This window comes from Parasteatoda tepidariorum, chromosome 11, assembly GCF_982258835.1.
Source record: "Parasteatoda tepidariorum strain Cologne lab strain chromosome 11, Ptep-v5.0, whole genome shotgun sequence".
Lineage (NCBI taxonomy): Eukaryota > Metazoa > Arthropoda > Arachnida > Araneae > Theridiidae > Parasteatoda > Parasteatoda tepidariorum.
In genome coordinates this window covers 11080990-11099583 of record NC_141765.1, presented here as the reverse complement: position 1 = coordinate 11099583, position 18594 = coordinate 11080990, and the positions used below count along the sequence as shown (strand labels likewise).

The window sequence follows — 18594 nt, the reverse complement described above, 5'->3', positions numbered from 1 at the left end:
TAATGTTCGGAAAATGATTTTCTCGCATGACTTCAGCATTAGCCATTGTTACAAATAAAACTGTAGACTGTTCTATTTCAACTTATACTGCACATTCAATTATTTTTTACCAGCTCAAAGATCACAAAGCTATCTGAAACCCCGTGTTTGCTTTGTTTATGTTTGTGCTTTTAAAACGCGTTTCTATAGAGTTAAACAATTTTAAATCACTGGTAATTTAAATAAATAAAAATAATAAACTAAAAATTAAAATCAATAGATAAAATTTCTTTTTCGTGCAAATCCATAAAAAGTTTGAAATTAAAACTATATTTGATTTTAAAGTTATATTATACGATTATATTATAAAATTATATTATAATATTCTTTCGAATTTAAAAGTAAATTTAAATCCATAACTTTCAAAATTAAAAATAATTAAATAAATAACAACAATTTTGCAAAAACATTACAGAACATAAGAATATTATTCAATAAAATTTAGGTTACTTTAAATTTTCAATTTCCTAGAAATGTACTTTTAAATCGTTACTTTTTTTGTTTTGTACTTGCACTTTTACTTGTACTTTTTACTCGTTACTTTTTAAAATAAGAACTTTTTACTTTTTACTCGTTACATTTTTTAAAATTACTTGTACTTTTACTCGTTACTTTTTAAATGTAACGTTGCCATATATGGTATTAAGACCATTTATTTGGAAATTTCTTAGTTCATATTGAAACAGTTTACTAGAAATTCTGATTTTCAAAATTATAATTCATATTGCTACTTATTTAGTAACAAGAACAAAACTGAAAAGCAAAAACAGAAAGAACGGTTTTTATGCTATGCTCTAAAGCAACTCGCGGCCCGAGATGAACATTTTTGTGGCCCAGTCAATATATCCGAAGCAAAGTAAAAATAAAATAGAAATGGGAATTAGAAACGAAACCAGCATATAAAATTATAATATACTTTATTTTTAAACTATACGGATCATTTTAAATTGTCCGCTCTAAAATGTAAAATTCTAATTGGCTGAAATGGAGTCCGTTTCACAGTAAGCTATCAATTAGATAGTACATAATCAGGTTTATCCTATTATAGCGAAATAAGTTAGTTATCTTGCTCTAAGGTTCTCAATCAATTCTGGGATTTGAAGGAAAAAATATGCAAGTTTTTACAAACTATAAATCAAGATACAAGCTTGTTCTCCGATCAAATATGGTTGCAAGATTTATTTTTTTGGTTAGTGTAACCAAACACTTATACGACTTAAATTTATTGTTACAAGGCAAGGATCAGATCATTACGAATATGTTTGACATAATTAAAAAAGCATTCAAATGTAAACTATTTCTTTGGGAAAGGCAACTGAAAAATGAAGATTTAACGCACTTCCCAACGTGCTACAAGAACAAATCTAGTTTAGATGATACTGCATCGTATCAAAAATACGCAGAAAAAAAATTTCAAATCTTAGAACAGAATTTGAAACAGGGTTTAAAAACTTTAATTCTTTGGAAGGCAAATTTTGTTTCTTTTCTTCGATTTTCTCAATAAATATAGACTTAGTACCCACTTATATGCAAATGGAAGTGATTGAGATTCAGTGAGACTCAAATTTGAAGGAAAAATTCATTGAAGTGGGTGTGCCTAAATTTCACGAATATTTACCAGCAAGGTTTGAAAATACTCCAAAATTCACGTATGAAATTATTTCCAAGTTTGGAAGTACTTATCAGTGAGAGCAATTATTTTCTGTTATGAATGGAAATAAATCTCCTGTTCGAAACCGTATTAATAACGCTCACGTTGGGTCAATTTTGAAAGTAGTCTCGGCCAATAAAATTTCTCCCGAAATAGAAAAGATAATAGCAGAGAACAGATGTCAAGTATCAGGACGTAAACAATAATTTAACTTTATATATGTTTATTACAATTCAAAATAAAAATATTTGTTTCTATGAACATTGGTTTTTTTTTTGCGGCCCACCTAAAGTTAAGCATTGTTTATTTGGCCCGAGTTAGCTTTTTGAGTTTGCATCCTGATGTGTTGCTGATAAAATTAAAAATTTATACTCAATTTAATAAATTTTAAAACATATTATAAAACATTTTTTATTGTTAATTTTACCCAAATGATTACCAAAATGCTTCGATAAAAGTTACTGTGTTTTTTGGTGTTCTCATAAAGCTATAAACACGGTAAATTTCAGAATATTCCGGTAGTTGAGACCATATTTTTTCCTTTGTGCAGAAGTCACATTGCCACACAATGTGTTAAAAGACACGCAATGTGACATATCTATATTAAGTATTTAATGTGATTTGGATAAATTTGATTTTTAAAACTCTAGCAAATAAAAATGATTGAAATTTCTCCATTGGAAATTAATGTAATTTCTGAGAGTAATTTTGCTTATTTTTTCCTTGCTTAATGGTAATAATATTTATTTTTGGAAACGTTTTAGTCGTTGTATTGCTGTCTCCAAATAACAAGAAACATTTTACGGCTACTTTTCATGGAATAAATTTTGACCGCAGAAATTAACATCTCTATTCAATATTTTATTTCATTCATCTAGAAAAAGGTAGAAGCGTTTTCAAATCGATTAGAATTTTTTTTCTAGCAATTTTACGTATTTCTAAAATTTCTTAAATAAATTTGTGATAAAAATGGTGTTTTAATAAGCCGTTTTTAAATATTGATTTACTAAGGTTGTGTGTACGTTTTTGAACCAAATTTAGTTTTTGAAATTTGCTTTATCGAATGTTAAGTTTCAAGGTCCTCTTGATATTCTTTTCTACTTGTTTCTAAATTTTTCGACTAAATACAAAGCATTTTCAAATTTGTTATAAAATATTTTCCCCAGAGAATTACTTAGTTTTTGAAGTTTTTTCTCGCAAATATTGCTTGGATACAAAAATTAATGCTTTTAAAAGACGATGGCACACCGAGGAAAAAGTTAAGGTTAAAACTACCAGAATATGTTACAATTTACCTTGTTTCTGGCTCCATAGGAACACAGAAAAGATGGTAATTTTTACCGAAACACTTTGGTAGTGATTTTGGTAAGACCAATAATAAAATATAGTTTTATAATATGTGATAAAATTTGTTTCGAAAGTTTTTTCATGCAAAATATTGCTTGGATACAAAAATTTATGCTTCTAAAAGACAATGGTTCACTAAGGAAAGACGCAAGGTTAAAACTACAAGAATATGGTAAAATTTATCACGTTTCTGGCTTTATAGGAGCACAGAAAAGATCGTAATTTTTACTGATGCGCTTTGGTAGTGATTTTAGTAAAATTAACAATAAAATATAGTTTTATAATATGTGATAAAATTTGTTTCAAAAGTTTTTTGATGCAAAATATTGCTTGGATACTGAAATTAATGCTTCTAAAAGATGATGGCTGACGGAAGAAAAACGTAAGGTTAAAACTACCAGAATATGGTAAAAATTACCATGTTTTTGGCTCTATAGGAACAAAGAAGAGATCGTAATTTTTAGCGAAACGCTTTGTTAGTGATTTTGGTAAAACTAACAATAAAGTGTGGTTTTATAATCTGTAATAAATTTTGGTAATTTTAACATGAAACCTTAGAGCATGGTACAACCATTTATTCTGCTCAATTTTCATCTGAGTTTTTGAGTCTTAACAAAATGAGTGGTAATAAGAACTGTAATAAAGAATGTATAACCAAATGAAAGGTTTAAATGCCGTATATTTTCGCTTTTATTACCAGAACTACTTTTTATTACCAGAATTGTCAATATAATACAGTACCGTAATTTTCCCAGAATTCTTTTCTCCTGGAAATTTTTTAAAAATCTTATTGTTTACTATTAGAGACCCGAAAAAAAAATAGCCATACAGCAACTTAAAAATTATGTCACTTCTACCTTCAAATAGCTTATCTTTAACCAAAGGAAACTAGTAAATAGAGCAAATATCTTTGTTTATCAAGATAAGATACTAGCATATAGAAATATTAGGCTTACGAATTTTACAAGGCATTTCTGTATTGATTAAATTATCACTACAGCTAATATTAGCCCTAAAATAGTTAGCGTTTGGATAATTTTGAAGAAAATGATCTTTTGAATAAAATATAATAGATTCTCAAAGGAATTTGAAGCCTCGAATAAGAAAAGAAAGGGCATTTTGAATGTAAAGTGATTGCAGGAGGAAAACAGTTATTACTTCTTTCTAGAGAATTGAGAAGATAAGGATGTTTTTCTCAGTCATACTATACAACTGTCAAGAATCGTGTCCGTGAATAATGAAGTAAAGAATAAAACCATCCGTCCAGAAAGTATCTGAATAAAGCTAAATATGCGTCTGATTTTCTCTAAGGAAAGCATTTTCAATCAAACAATATACCGTTTAATGAACCGTAGTGAATTATTATACAGATAAAACTACATCTTTAGATTTAATTTGAAGCATTATACATCACATTATTGTGAAGAGTTGAAATGTATTTGACTAATTTTGTTTGTTTAAACATTTGTTTGAAAAATTATATCTTTAAAATTTGCTTCTATGAAAAATTAAAGCAGTGAATAGCACGGCTTTACAATTTTCTGTTAATTTGATTTCAAAAATATATTATCATCAAAACTGAAACGTAACAGATGCAATTCTTCTTATTTATACAAAATTAGTTTGGATATAAAGTCCAGAGTTTTAATCAATTTATTTTATCAAATTTTGAACTCAAACAAGGGAAAACCATAAAAGCAAAACATGAAACTGATTATTTTATCTACATTAAAATGAGAAAAGTAGAGATAATGATAAATTATGGAATTAACATTTTTTACTTAATAAGTGACAAAGTAATGTTCTAAAAATCTATGCTGTTTGTATCTTAACAGTTTCCAGTAAGAAAACACTTGAAACTGAAATTCATAAGGTTTTACTTCGTAAACAAATTATTTAAAAAATTAAAACTTTCTAATTTCTTATAAAAGTTCAAAAAACTATCTGTCATGGGTTTAACAGTTGGGAGTATGTATGCGAATTTTCAATAACATACGTACAGACACTGTAATTTTATTACTGCGGTTAGTCAAAATGTAAGTTGAACTGCTGGTGAAAACAAAATAGAACCAAAATTTTATTTTATTTAGGCACCAAAGTTTTAAAATATTCATTTCAATTTCAAACATTTGAAAAACTAAAAGTTTGCTACATCCGTTACATCCCTCTCTATGCTATCGAGGCGATACTGTTAATAATAATTAATAAAAAATTATAAAAATTACATCAGTGTTACCTATAAGGCAAACTCAAAAGTTAAGGTTGATCATAAAACCATTTTGTGCAGATTTGCCTTGATCGCAAATTATACATAATATTTTGTAAACTTATTTAAAAACATTTTAATTGAAACATACCAAATAAATTATAAATGCTTAACCATAAACTACAATTCAATCAATTAGGGAAAAGGGTGTGTTTTGTTTGTAGATAAAACAAAAGTATCCGTAGTAAGCCAGTACATACATACATACATATATATATATATATATATATATATATATATATATTTGTTTTATAATAAATTTAAAAAAAATTGTGGGTGGTCAAATAATTTCTGACAGCTGTGGTTGGGAAATTTTTTGTAAACTTATTATAAAATCTTTTTATTTAAAGCACACAAAATAAATTATATAAATGTATAAATAATTAACCCTAAACTAAATTCAGTTAATTAGGGAATAAGGTGTATTTTGCCTGTAGATAAATCAAAAGTATCCGTAGCAAGCCTACGTTTCTTTTTTTGGTTTCATAACAAATTAAAAAAATGTGAGTGTTCAAAATATTTCTTACAGTTGTGGTTCTTTCTTCCTATGCGGAATTTAAATTCCGCAAGCTCGCAATCAACAAAGAGAAGCCATTTTTAACATATCAGATTTTTATATTTTTTGAACACATAAATTTTAGAAAAATCTTATTGACTAAAAGCCGAATTACTAAGACTAAATATCAAAAGAGTTTTTTTTTAAATTAAAAATCTCTAACTAGCCACTAGAGTAATTCATGTCACCATAAAATATTTTTTTCAATGAGATTATAAATGCTTTTTAATATAATTCTGTTTTAGTAATATATTAGTTTCAAACATCATTTAGATCGTTGCGGTTGGGAAAAAATTTAAAAAGCGTTCGATAAATTTACTTTTACGCATTTGGCCATACTAGAAATTTTTTTCCAAATAAAAGAAATTACACTGTTAGAAATGTCTCTGTAAAAAGGGTTAAATAGCAATTAATTTAATTGTTATTTTACCATATTAAGCGAAAATAGTCAAATAACTATTAAAAAAATGGCATTCAAACCGTTAACTGGGACAAAAATCGTTAATTGATTGTTTTTACCTAATGCAGTTTAACAACCAGAATTCTGTGCGAGCTAACTTGGCCCACCTTATTAAGCCATTTTGTTCCGGGAAACTGGGTACATACTGCGGCTAAGAGAGATAATTGGTCATTCTAATGACCAATAGAACAGGAGTTCGAATCGCAGCATTGACACCACAGAATATTTTCCATTCTTTCTGTACAATAAAAATTTCCAGTGCCCCCTACCCTCTTCTATCGTTGACCCTGGTTAATACGGAATTACGCTATTCCCGCATGAATGGCGTAGCACACACGGAGTCCCAATGTCCGTTTTATTTTTATGGTTTAGAAACTATGCTAGTTGTAAACGGTTTCAAAACCGTAACGGTAAAAAATATTCCAAATCATAACCTTTATTGCTAATCAGATAGACTGACTGCTGCCGGTTATCTTACCGTAATTTCAGAATAAAAATTATAGCACTGTAGATCTCGATCCAAAAAATTTAAACCCGATTCCTCACATTAAAGTGAAATAAAAAAAATGAAACTTTGATTAGCCACATGAAACATTTGTCTCCACCATATTATATTTTCCATATTGTAGCAACTCTGATTATTATAATCTAGAACCTATTACATCAAACAGAGAGTGTTCTATCGTAAGAGAGACTGACAATTTTTTATTGAATGGGAGAAAAAAATCAATAAATGCTTTTATGTTTTTGTATGAATAAAATATGAATGAAGTTATCTTTTTCTCTTTATTAAAAATGAATATACTAGAGATAAATATCCACTTGGGGTTCTCTGTTAAAAAATATCACACTTAACGCTTCTCTAGCATTTGATGATTGGATAAGATAGTCTCTTATGAATAAATCTCAGCCACACCCTATCACGTATATCTAAATGATGCTTCGTTTCATAAGAAATAAATGTTTTTATTTGATATAACTCATCACTGAATTATTGATTTTGATTTCTTTCAAGCAGTGAAATACACTTAATGTAATGAACTAATAACTGATTAGAATAAAGGATAGGAATAATTTCAAGCAGGTTTTAATCAAGCGATTAAAATAGATAATTTAAATAAACGATTTTATCAATTAAAAATTAATCATTTTTTTAAGGCTTTAAAGAAAGACAAAATAAATATAAGATAAGAATAGTTCAAAGCTCAGCGATTAAAATAGATGATTTAAATAACGATTTTATCAATTTAAAAATTATTCAGTATTTTAAGTCATTAAAGTAAGAAAAAAAAGAATAAAAGATAAGTATAGTTTCAAGCAGGGTTTAATCAAAGCGATTAAAATGGACAATTTCAATAACTGTATTATCAATTAAAAATTAATCACTATTTTAAATCATTAAAGTTAGAAAAAAGGAACATGTTGGAGGAACAGTTTCAAACAGAGTGATTAAAACAGAAAGTTTAAATAACGATTTTATCAATTAAAAATTAATTATTATTTTAAATGATTAAATTAAGAAAAAAAGATATGTTGGATGGAAATAGTTTCAAGTAAGCTTTAATCAAGCGATAGAAATTCGAAATTTGAATGACGATTTTATCAATTAAAAATTAATTATTATTTTAAATGATTAAATTAAGAAAAAAAGATATGTTGGATGGAAATAGTTTCAAGTAAGCTTTAATCAAGCGATAGAAATTCGAAATTTGAATGACGATTTTATCAATTAAAAATTAATTATTATTTTAAATGATTAAATTAAGAAAAAAAGATATGTTGGATGGAAATAGTTTCAAGTAAGCTTTAATCAAGCGATAGAAATTCGAAATTTGAATGACGATTTTATCAATTAAAAATTAATTATTATTTTAAATGATTAAATTAAGAAAAAAAGATATGTTGGATGGAAATAGTTTCAAGTAAGCTTTAATCAAGCGATAGAAATTCGAAATTTGAATGACGATTTTATCAATTAAAAATTAATTATTATTTTAAATGATTAAATTAAGAAAAAAAGATATGTTGGATGGAAATAGTTTCAAGTAAGCTTTAATCAAGCGATAGAAATTCGAAATTTGAATGACGATTTTATCAATTAAAAATTAATCCTTATTATAATTCATTCAAATCAGAAAAAATGAATATAGAATAGGAATACTTTCCAGTAGAGTGATTAATATTGACATTTAAATAATGATTTCATAAATTCAAATTTAATCATTACTTTAAATCCTTAAAGTAAGAAAAAAAGAATTTATGATAGGAAAAGCTTTAAGCAGGGATTAATTAAGGGAAAAAATTGGCAATTTGAAAAAAACTATTAATCAATTGAGATCAATCGTTATTTTAAATCATTAAAATAAGAAAAAATGCAATGCTTAAGAATTTTCTTCCTATTTTTAAAGAAGTTTTCTGCAAAGCGGACCAAAAATAGAACTTTTCAGAAGTAACTAATAATAACAATAGTTTAATAATAAAATATCTTTATCTGTAGTTTCTATAGATTCTAAAATTTATTTACTTTTGTGTCCAAGTTTTTCACTTATTTAACCTGTACGGACTATTTAGTAAATTACTAAAGTATTCCATAAAACAAACTTTTATTTTTACTTAAATTTATATTTTCTTTGATATTTTTACATAAGAGTAAAATAACAAATATGAAAAGCTCAAATCAGTGTTTTGATAATCATGTGTTTGAATATTTATCTTCAAGTTTTTAAGTATAGTGGATAAAATCAAAACAGTAGTGCAGAGCTTTGACATAACACAAATGTAATCATTCTCGATGATGATGAAAAAACTTTAAAATATATTTATATACATATCAGGCTCGAGATAATTTCGGCGTAGAGAATATTCCAGATTTATTTATAGATATCTATTTTAAAAGACAGAGCCATATTTCATTTACGACTTACACGGTTGAAGGTTGGCTCATACTTTCATTAAATCCTAAAATGTTTTCACGTTCACTTTGCTTCAAATATTTGGAACGACTCTTTAATAAAAGCACTTATAAAAAAAATACCAATAAAATAAACTAGAGAGAGAGAAGAAAAAAAGTTTTTTCCTTTTCTGTAGGAATTTAAAAAAGATATTGAAAAAGAAAAGATGAATGATTCTCAAATGTCTATCTTTTTTTCCTTCTTTCGTAGATTTATTTTACAACAGAAATTTAAATTAAGCTTATTACGCTGTAAGAAAATTGGTGTTCATTTTTGCTGCAAGTTTTATACGGAGCCATATTGAAATATATTATAGTGAGAACTAATTCTTTCTGAACTCGAATGTACGATACTATGGTTAAATTTGAACAAAACGTTCAATGCATGTTTGGTTCAACGTTGAACTAATTTGTCTAAAAATGCACCTTCCGAAAGTTTGAAATCTTTCATTTGTAGAAGATTGGAAGTGTGAATAATAAAAGATCATTTCACTGATAAAGCGAACCACTCTTTAAGCTTTGGTTTTGTTTAAAACGTATGAAAGCGTTTTTTAAAATAATTTATTTACGATATTTTATTGTTAAATTATATTACTGATAATGTTTTGTATTTTTAAAATTTTTTTTCGTAGTTAATTAGAATCAAAAATGACTGTAATAAGTTATTCAATTTAGTATTAAAGCAATTATGACCCTTAATTAAAAAATTTGTTTGTCAAGATTCCCTTTTACAATGTAATACATCAGTTTAATGTTTTGACAACTTTGCTTATTCAAAAAGTATTGCAAAAATTATCAATACTTAGCGAGTCCTCTTTATGTGTACATTTTGGGCTGTAATCAACATAAAGATAAAAAAATACAATCTTATACAATGGTCGTAAAGAAATAAAAACGCCTCTTTGCAAACCATCGTCGTCATGCTGCAAGGCTTATTGAAAGAATTCTAAATTATTTTCTAACAACCCTGAGACATTTTAAGCTTATTTCAAGAGTCTCAAATATTTTTTTAATCAACCTGACACTTTTTAGGCTTATTAGAAGAGTCTCAAATGTTTTATAACAAACCTGTCACTTTTGGGCTTATTGGTAGAGACTCAAATATTCTCTAGCCAACTTGGCACTTTTTAGGTTTATTCGAAGAGTCTAATGTTTTCTAACCAACATTTTCTGGCTTATTACAATAAGACCACATACCTATGGGCTATTTTAAAATATATTTTTCAGGAAGGATCATCCAATTAACCTCATTTAACTTGAGGAAGTTTGCAATAAGCCTAGAGAAATGAAACGCATCATAAATAGCCTTATTAAAGGCTTATTTCAACAAGCTTAAGTATATTCATTTTGATTTAGTAATTCATCGATTATTTTCTAATTAGCCTAAATGTATATAGGCTGATTGTAATAAGCCTAAAAATATCAAATATATGAAATAATACTGAAGACTTTTCAATCAAACATTTACAATGCAAAAAGCGATTGACATTCACAAAAAGTCAGATTTTTCAATTAGTCTATGATATCCACAATGTAATCAGAACACTTTTTAAGTAAAAGTACATAATTTGATTTTTCAAAGTTTTTTAATTTGATTATCAATTCAAAATTTGCCTTTGCTTTATAATCCAAATCCTAATATGAAAAGAAAAAAAAAACTAGTCGTAAGTTCTTATATATTTTTATGTAAAAGTTTTATAGCCTTTAAAATTCACTTTCAACTTAGCAATCAAGTTTTAAATTTAGTAAAGTTAAGGCCAAACATTAGTCAAGCAAAGAATCTAGAGGTTTCCATGATATATAATTACAAAACATTTTAAAACTTTAATATTTAATCAGTTTTAATAATTTTTGTTATAATACTTTGATAGGGTAGAAACGAATTAAAAAAATATTTAATTGACTTTCCACGTCAACTATGTTACAGAATTTTATTAATGCGTCAAATTGCTTCAGTTTACGAGGAAGAAAATTCAAGTTTTCATACCGTTAAATGGCGTCTAAAAGACCTAAATCATATATTTTTTCTAATGTCAACTTTGCGTTTCTTGTATCAGGCTAAAGATAAGAAGATGTTACATAAAAGATATTTTCAATAATATTAGAGAGAAACGAAATATAGTATTTTAAAATTTATTGAGTTAAAGTTATTTGTGTTGGAGTTACAAGTATTATGCGGAAAATGGCAACAATATTTTATTTGAATGTTGCACAAATGCTTTCTTGAAAATGTTCGAATTCGTTTTTTCAGCTTTTGGTGAGAAATTTTTTTTTCTAATCATTGAAATTATATTTTCTTTAGAACTTGCAAGATAAATTAAATATTTGTACTTAACAGTGCACTGCATAAGTTTCTTTTACAAGTTTATATACATTTTATGAATATTGAATAGTTATAGCTTGTTTTTTGATGAAGGAACGGTTCTATAAATAATAAAAACGAAATATAATTGCAAAGCAAAAGGGCTTTTGTCTCACTTCATATCGACTTTAAAAATTTATAATTATTTCGAAAAATCTGTTCCACAATAATAATTTTCCAAATAGGAAAACTATCCTTACTAAAGCTTTCAAAAAAAAAATCGAAGATATTAAAATTTTCGCATTTTAATTTAATACCTATGATTTTCATTAAATTTAAGTCATGAACTTTTCCAACGAATAATTTTTTTCAATTAGTCCATATTGAAATACATAAGCTATTTTTTTAAAAAAATTTTTTTACCGTGGCATTTAATGTGGCTATATTATCAATTTACTTTAAGGGATTTGTATCATATATGAGCATATATTTCTTTTGAAATATTAATCAAAATTTTTCAAAGGAAAAGAACTTAAATCTGTTAGTCATCACAACACGTGTACAGTAAATGATTGATTATAAAAAATAAATAAATGACTTGGAATGATAAATATCCTGCTTGCGGTGACGAATGCAATATTACTTAAATTACAAAACAATACATGAGATTATAAAGTTTTTTTTTTTTGTTTATCTTTTTTAATGACGCAGGCCAAGATGAGTCTAGGCCAAGATGTGTCTAATACAACTGGTTTTAAAAGCAAATAGTAAAATGATTGATTTGATATGAAGGTGAATGAATGGAAGGTATAAAGTACATATATCTATTAAAGAATTTTAAGTGGGATTTAAAATTGAAAAATGAATATTTTAATCTTGCGTACGAAAATATTCTTTCAAATTTTATTTTACAGACATAATTTAACCTATCGTTTAAGAAGGTTGCTCACAAAAGTTCGTACCCCCCCCCCCAATTAAATACCGAGCTGCTGCAGTTGGAAATAAAAGAGATGTCTAGGTACATTAAAGTGGCTATGTGCTACATGATGAAACTTTTGTTGATGTGGAATTAGAGTGCAATTTGTAACTGGAAAATGGTGCGAGATAAGGGGGAAAAAGGAAATGGCAATGTAGAGCATAATCGATTTTGTAAGAAACAACACCACAAAAACATTAATGCTATGAAAACGACATTTTAACGCTTAATTTCTCGTTGCTTTCCTGATATTGATGCCCTAAATGTGCTTATTTATTTTTATTATTCTAATTATTTATTCACTTGCTTGTGCTTTCTTGCAAAAAAAAATTTAAATTTTTTTTAAAAAACACAAAAACAAACGATCTTTTAAAGGGAAAAAATACTTATCAACAAATACCTTGTTTTTTTCGAAATTGAAGACTCACTTAAATTTTGAACATTAAAAACAAAGATATGTTGTGCAAATCATTCGAATTTTTTTCTTTCTAAAATTGTTTCGTTTCCTGATTTTGTAGTAAATCGTGAGTAGGTTTGACGCCTTTTGTGATTAACATTAATGTTCTAATTAAAGTAAAGTAAAGATGTTAAACAACTTACTTATTTTACTCTCCTCTTCCTATACAGTACATATTTCAAGATAGGCACCAAGTGGCAACTAAAAGTACACCGCTTTTTAAACTGAAGCAGTTTAACAGTTAAAATAGTGGATACGGACTATACGGGTAACATTTAAAATAAAATAAAATAGAATAAAATAAAACGTTTTGTGAAAATCCATTTATTCGAGTTGTCTAAAAAGGATAAAACACTATAACTATTCAGAAAATTGTCGAAACTTTGAATGGTAATAAATTCCATTAATTGATGATATAGCAATCAATTCAACAAGTAGCGGATAGGGAACGATTAAAACTACTTGCTTTATCATTCAGAAAAAAGCTCCAGTTTAACAAATAGTAATTTCGAACTAATACAGTTCAAACTATTGCTTAATTCATTAACGAAGGATATATTTTAAGATATGTTAAATTCTTTATGTTTAGTATTATTTTACTATAATTCATGAAGTCAATCGAAGGCATGAGTAATTTCCATTTGGCGTTTAACGATTCAACTGAAAAATATAATTTTAGTGACATAAGGAAGAACTTGATTTAGTTTTAAATTCTTGTTTAAGATGACAGAAGAACTTAATAATAATAAAATAAAGAAGAAAAAAAAAGTAAATCTGTTTTGTTTAAGAATATCTTTTTTCTTTTGTTACTAACTGGTATGGAAAATTTTGTAGTCGTTTTTTCGTCAAAAAGAATATTTTTAAATATGTTAATTTAAAGCACTTGATTGATTCCATTGAAAAAACAATGAGAATTGATTGTCCTGCATATAATGAAAATGATCATGGCGCCAAGGAAATAGAACAAAAGAATATTGTTAGGTTTCCTACTTCCTTCCGTAGAAAGTTTTTTTTCTCTCCTTGCGTGGGTGGATGTCCGAGAACAGGGAGAGACGCCATCAATAAACACAAAATGTTAAAGAGCGGAACAGGAAATTTCACTCTCTTCTTTATAATTAAATTGTGAGGGAAATACGATGCAGAGTGATTTGACTGTTTACTTTCTCCACTCTCATGAAGTGCTTATTTATATATATATATATATATATATATATATATATATATATATATATATATATATATATATATATATATATATATATATATATATATATATATATATATATATATATATATATATATATATATATATATATATATATATATATATATATATATATATATAATTAAATAATAATAGTAGAATAACAACAATAATAAATATTATTATATCTCTTTTATTTAAAAAGACAAACATTCATTTCTTGATTTAAAAACTTTTTAATTAATTTGTATTTCAAAAAAGAAAGCTCTCAGATATGAATATATTTTTTTTAATTTTGACAATTTCATATTCTATTATTTTATTTCTATTTATTGATAGAAATCAAATATATTTTGAATTAATCTATGTTTTATTACCATCTTGGGCGTCGTTAGCGGGGGGGGGGATATGAACGGTGGGCATGGGTGTCATTGGTCGGGGGGGGATATATGTCTTTCTCAATAATTCCCAATCTCTAAATGTCCTATTGTGACTGTGTATTTTAATTTTCCACGCTCAGGACAGTGTCCCCCTCAACAATTAGTAATCTCTATAAGTCTCTCATACTGATATCTTTCAGACAAATAAAGAAAATTTTTAAGAGCCATCATTCATTTAAATGTATTAAAGTTAATAACGAGAAAGTGATATACAATAATTAATAATTTTGAAGATATTTAGCAGAGATAAGAATTATTTTTCCCAGGTGTGAAATTTAGTTGCTATTGTAACTGCGTATTTTAATTTCGTACCCCTCAAAAATCGGACCTCTTCGATGCCCATGATAACTGCATTGTGTAAAAAAGTTATCTTCGAATTCGACTTGAAGAAGAAAAATTAAAAAATTGGAAAATTAAATGAGAGAAATGTGAGGAGGGGAAACGACTCATTGTAGTTAAAATCAAAATTTAAAGTCTAAACGATGGCGAAAGATGGCAGCACCAGTTTGAATGCAACCATGAAGTTTTAAATCACAAGAGGTATTGAAAGTCTCAATAAATAAATGAAAAATATTAAATTTAGCCGGGGAATATGAAATATAAGATAATTTTATTTTCATTTCCAACATTTTACCATTTTTCCTTCGTTTCCAGAAAATAATTCTTTACTTTCTGATAATTTTTTGTATTTTATATCTTATATTGATATATGAATAGCATCTGAACCACTGAAAAATTTCTTGATACTACATCTGTTAGCATTGCGAAAATAGTTCATATTTTTGCGTGGAAATAGTGACGAGCAAAATTTTTTTCGACGTAACGAGAAAAAATTTCGGCTGGCTAGAACTTTAGAACATATATATAATTTTTTCCATGTTTTCTCTACATTTTGAACTTATTAAAAACAAAGGAAAACTAAAAAACATTGACATACTTTTAAAAATTATTTCATTGTAATTTATACCATTTTTAGTATTTCCAATAAAATATTTTGTAGAACTTTGTCGAATAAATAAAACTGAAGCCATAATAGAACGTTCCAATTTAAACAACTATTGCGAACATCATCTCAGCTAAAAACAAGTGCAGTGTCTGCGTTATGAAAACGCCCCTCTCTCTCCACAAAGTGTTTAAGACGGTTCTCAGAAATCTCCCTTTCATTCTTGAATGAAACGGTAAGTTACCTCAGAGTAAATAAAGAACTGCATTTGAAATTAATTTTAGGCTTAAAAAAATAAAATAAGATCGGATTGAATGATGTATTTTTTTGCGCTTAGTTTATTGATACGAAATGATGCATTTTAGATAATGATTTTCATAAGAGATAAATTTTAACCATTAAAAATGGAAAAATAGCAACATTTGAAACTACCTTATATTTTGAAGAAAAAAATAAAATAAATAAATGATAGAAAAAAATTAAAAAATGAATTCTTGAAATCAAAATAATAAACGACTTTTAAAACTATCATGTTTAGATACTTGCGCAGTGAAGCTCAAGTATCAGATTTTTCAAAAATAAAATGCAAAATGAATTAATCATAGAATTTTACTTCACTTGCTTTTTTTCTTTCAAAAGAAATGGAAGAACTAAGTAAAAGAAAGTGTAGCAATGCATTTTTATTATAATAAAATTTCTAGATTTAAAACCTCACGATTATTCCTTAAAAGTTATAAAATATTGTTTTATTCAAGTTGAATTGTTCCCTTGGTTGATTTGTTACTAGCCTTCTGGAGTTTCGAAAAATTCCAATATACTGATTTTCGTAAATTGACTAAAATAACGTCTGGCGAATTCTTTACAATCATGAACTTCGTAAGCGATATAAGCAACCAGCAATATAAGCTATATAAGCAACCAGACATCAAATCAAACCGAATTAGCTATCTTGGTCACTTATTTCTATCAGGATATTACGACCCCATAAAACTGTTTAGGAAGCTAAGTGGCATTTAAAAGAGGGGAAGACATTTACTCAGATGTCTTGACGTCATTAAAAAAGATTTAAAAACACTGAATGTGACTTGTTTGAGAGATATAAGCATCTGACAGACACTGTTGGAACAAAAACTTGTTGAGACGACCCTGGTCTGCCCTGGGCGGTAGTGCCGAAGATTAAAATGGAGTTTTTGTGTTGTTAAGCAATATATAAAGCAATGTTACTGTGAACTTAAAACTACAAACGAAAGAGTTCGGAGTCATTGGAATTAATTAAACTCCCAAAATGGCAGTGTGCTGGCCATATAACTCGAAGAACAGACAATTGCTTGATTGGAATAATTTCGAATTAGTATCTTCGTGAAAGCGATCACAAATAAGGTGAAATGTGAATTTTTCCTCGTGATATCAGCAAAAGATCAGGTGTTTGAGCAGACTATCGAATTTTTTTGAAAAGTTTGTAGAAGATCTTTATCTTACTTGGAGATCTTCTCATTACGTGTCCATGGATTAACAATTTATTAATATCGGTAAAACATAATAGTGATTTTTTTATGAAGGCTCTGGAAAAATTCGAATCGGTACGCAGTTTCCATAAAAAAAAACATGGTCTTTCCAATAGTGTCCTATTTATAGGTAACTTTGTGCAATTTTTGAAATAAATTAATTCACATCTAAACCTACATTTAAATGTTATCAAGCTCAAAAAAATGTCTAACATCTGAATGACAAAAAGAATCACAACTTACCGGGCAGTCGTTTCACAGGATTAGATGTTGATCGTGCTCTTGACCCGAACTTCCACCATGGGGAAGTATTTGGCGAGCTTTTCTGTTTATTACGGTCTTTTTCCCCTGATTTCATTTTAAACGTTTCTTATTCTCTTACTACAATTTTTGGTTTAAAATACTTTGTCACTTATGCTCTCATTTTCAGACATTTAAAGATAAGACTTCAGTGTGTATGTTGCACATTGTTTTCATTTAGAGGTCAAAGTTAAAAGATATGACTCACATCACTGTCTTGACTAGCGAAAGGATGTTTTCCGATCTATTTTACTTAAGAAAGCTTTTTTTCTGAATACCTTTACAAACATATGAAGAAAGTTATCTTCTTTTATCATTCTTATAATGAGATAAGGTTTCAAGTAACGCAGATTGAATAAGGTAAATAATAATTTTATTTGAGTAATATTCAAGCGAAAACAATAATATAAAATTTGCCAACATGAACTAGTTGCGTCAATGTTGGTTAACATTAATAAAATATCCATGAAATTTCATTGAAACTTAACGGCTTTCCAAAAGCAGTTTTTTCACATTTTTAGCCCAACAGTGAAAGTGAAACAAACATTCGAAATTCGAAGTTATGGAAAAGTTGGATAGGTATTAAATAATTATGTAATGGCTTTAATTATGAAATAGCACTGTTCGAAATTAAAGCACATAGAATCGGAGACCCACATAAAGAGAAAAAAGAATGATCAAAACAGCTGTTTAGTCAAAACTATCAAAATATGGTAAAACTAATGGTGTTTCTGGCTATATAGGAAAACCGAAAAGCTTGGTTACTTTTACCGAAGCAGTATGGTATTGATTTTGGTAAAATAAACAATTAAATATGGCTTTATAATCAGTGATAAAAATCATTTATTCGGTTAAATTTACTTTCAAGTTTTGTATTTTTTTCTAAATGTGTGGTAATAAGAATTATAATTTTGTAAACAAGAATTCCCGGCGAACCGTTAGCGTATGAACGGAAAAATTACCAAATGAATGGTTTAAATGCCATTTACTTTGGTATTTATTACCAGAATTATGGTCTTTCCCTTCTTCTTTTTACCAGAAGTGTCATAACTGTATAGTTATGACACTTCTGGTAAATTAGTTATGACACTTCTGGTAAATAGTACCGAATTTTTTTCCTCCGTGCACATTGCTAATGTTTTCATGAAATTTTTCATAAAATTAAAATTGAATTATTCATTTGAAAACTTAAAAATAA

The 18594-nt window shown here is 27.2% G+C and overlaps 1 protein-coding gene across 13 annotated transcripts in view; it reads right to left on the bottom strand.

Annotated features, from left to right (window-relative positions):
* Positions 1–18594, bottom strand: part of LOC107456224 (cAMP-dependent protein kinase catalytic subunit 1) — a 452991-nt gene that overhangs the window by 182950 nt on the left and 251447 nt on the right. Inside the window, exon 1 of one of the 13 annotated variants that reach the window (XM_016074036.4) lies at positions 17340–17665. The exons of 8 other annotated variants lie outside the window; for them this stretch is intronic. In XM_016074036.4, coding sequence (XP_015929522.2) covers positions 17340–17454 — 115 coding nt within the window. In that variant the 5' untranslated portion in view covers positions 17455–17665. Of the gene's footprint in view, positions 1–17339; positions 17666–18594 lie in introns of those variants that run through there. 4 more of the 13 variants (XM_071187751.2, XM_016074028.4, XM_087154839.1 and 1 more) reach the window with 4 other exon arrangements.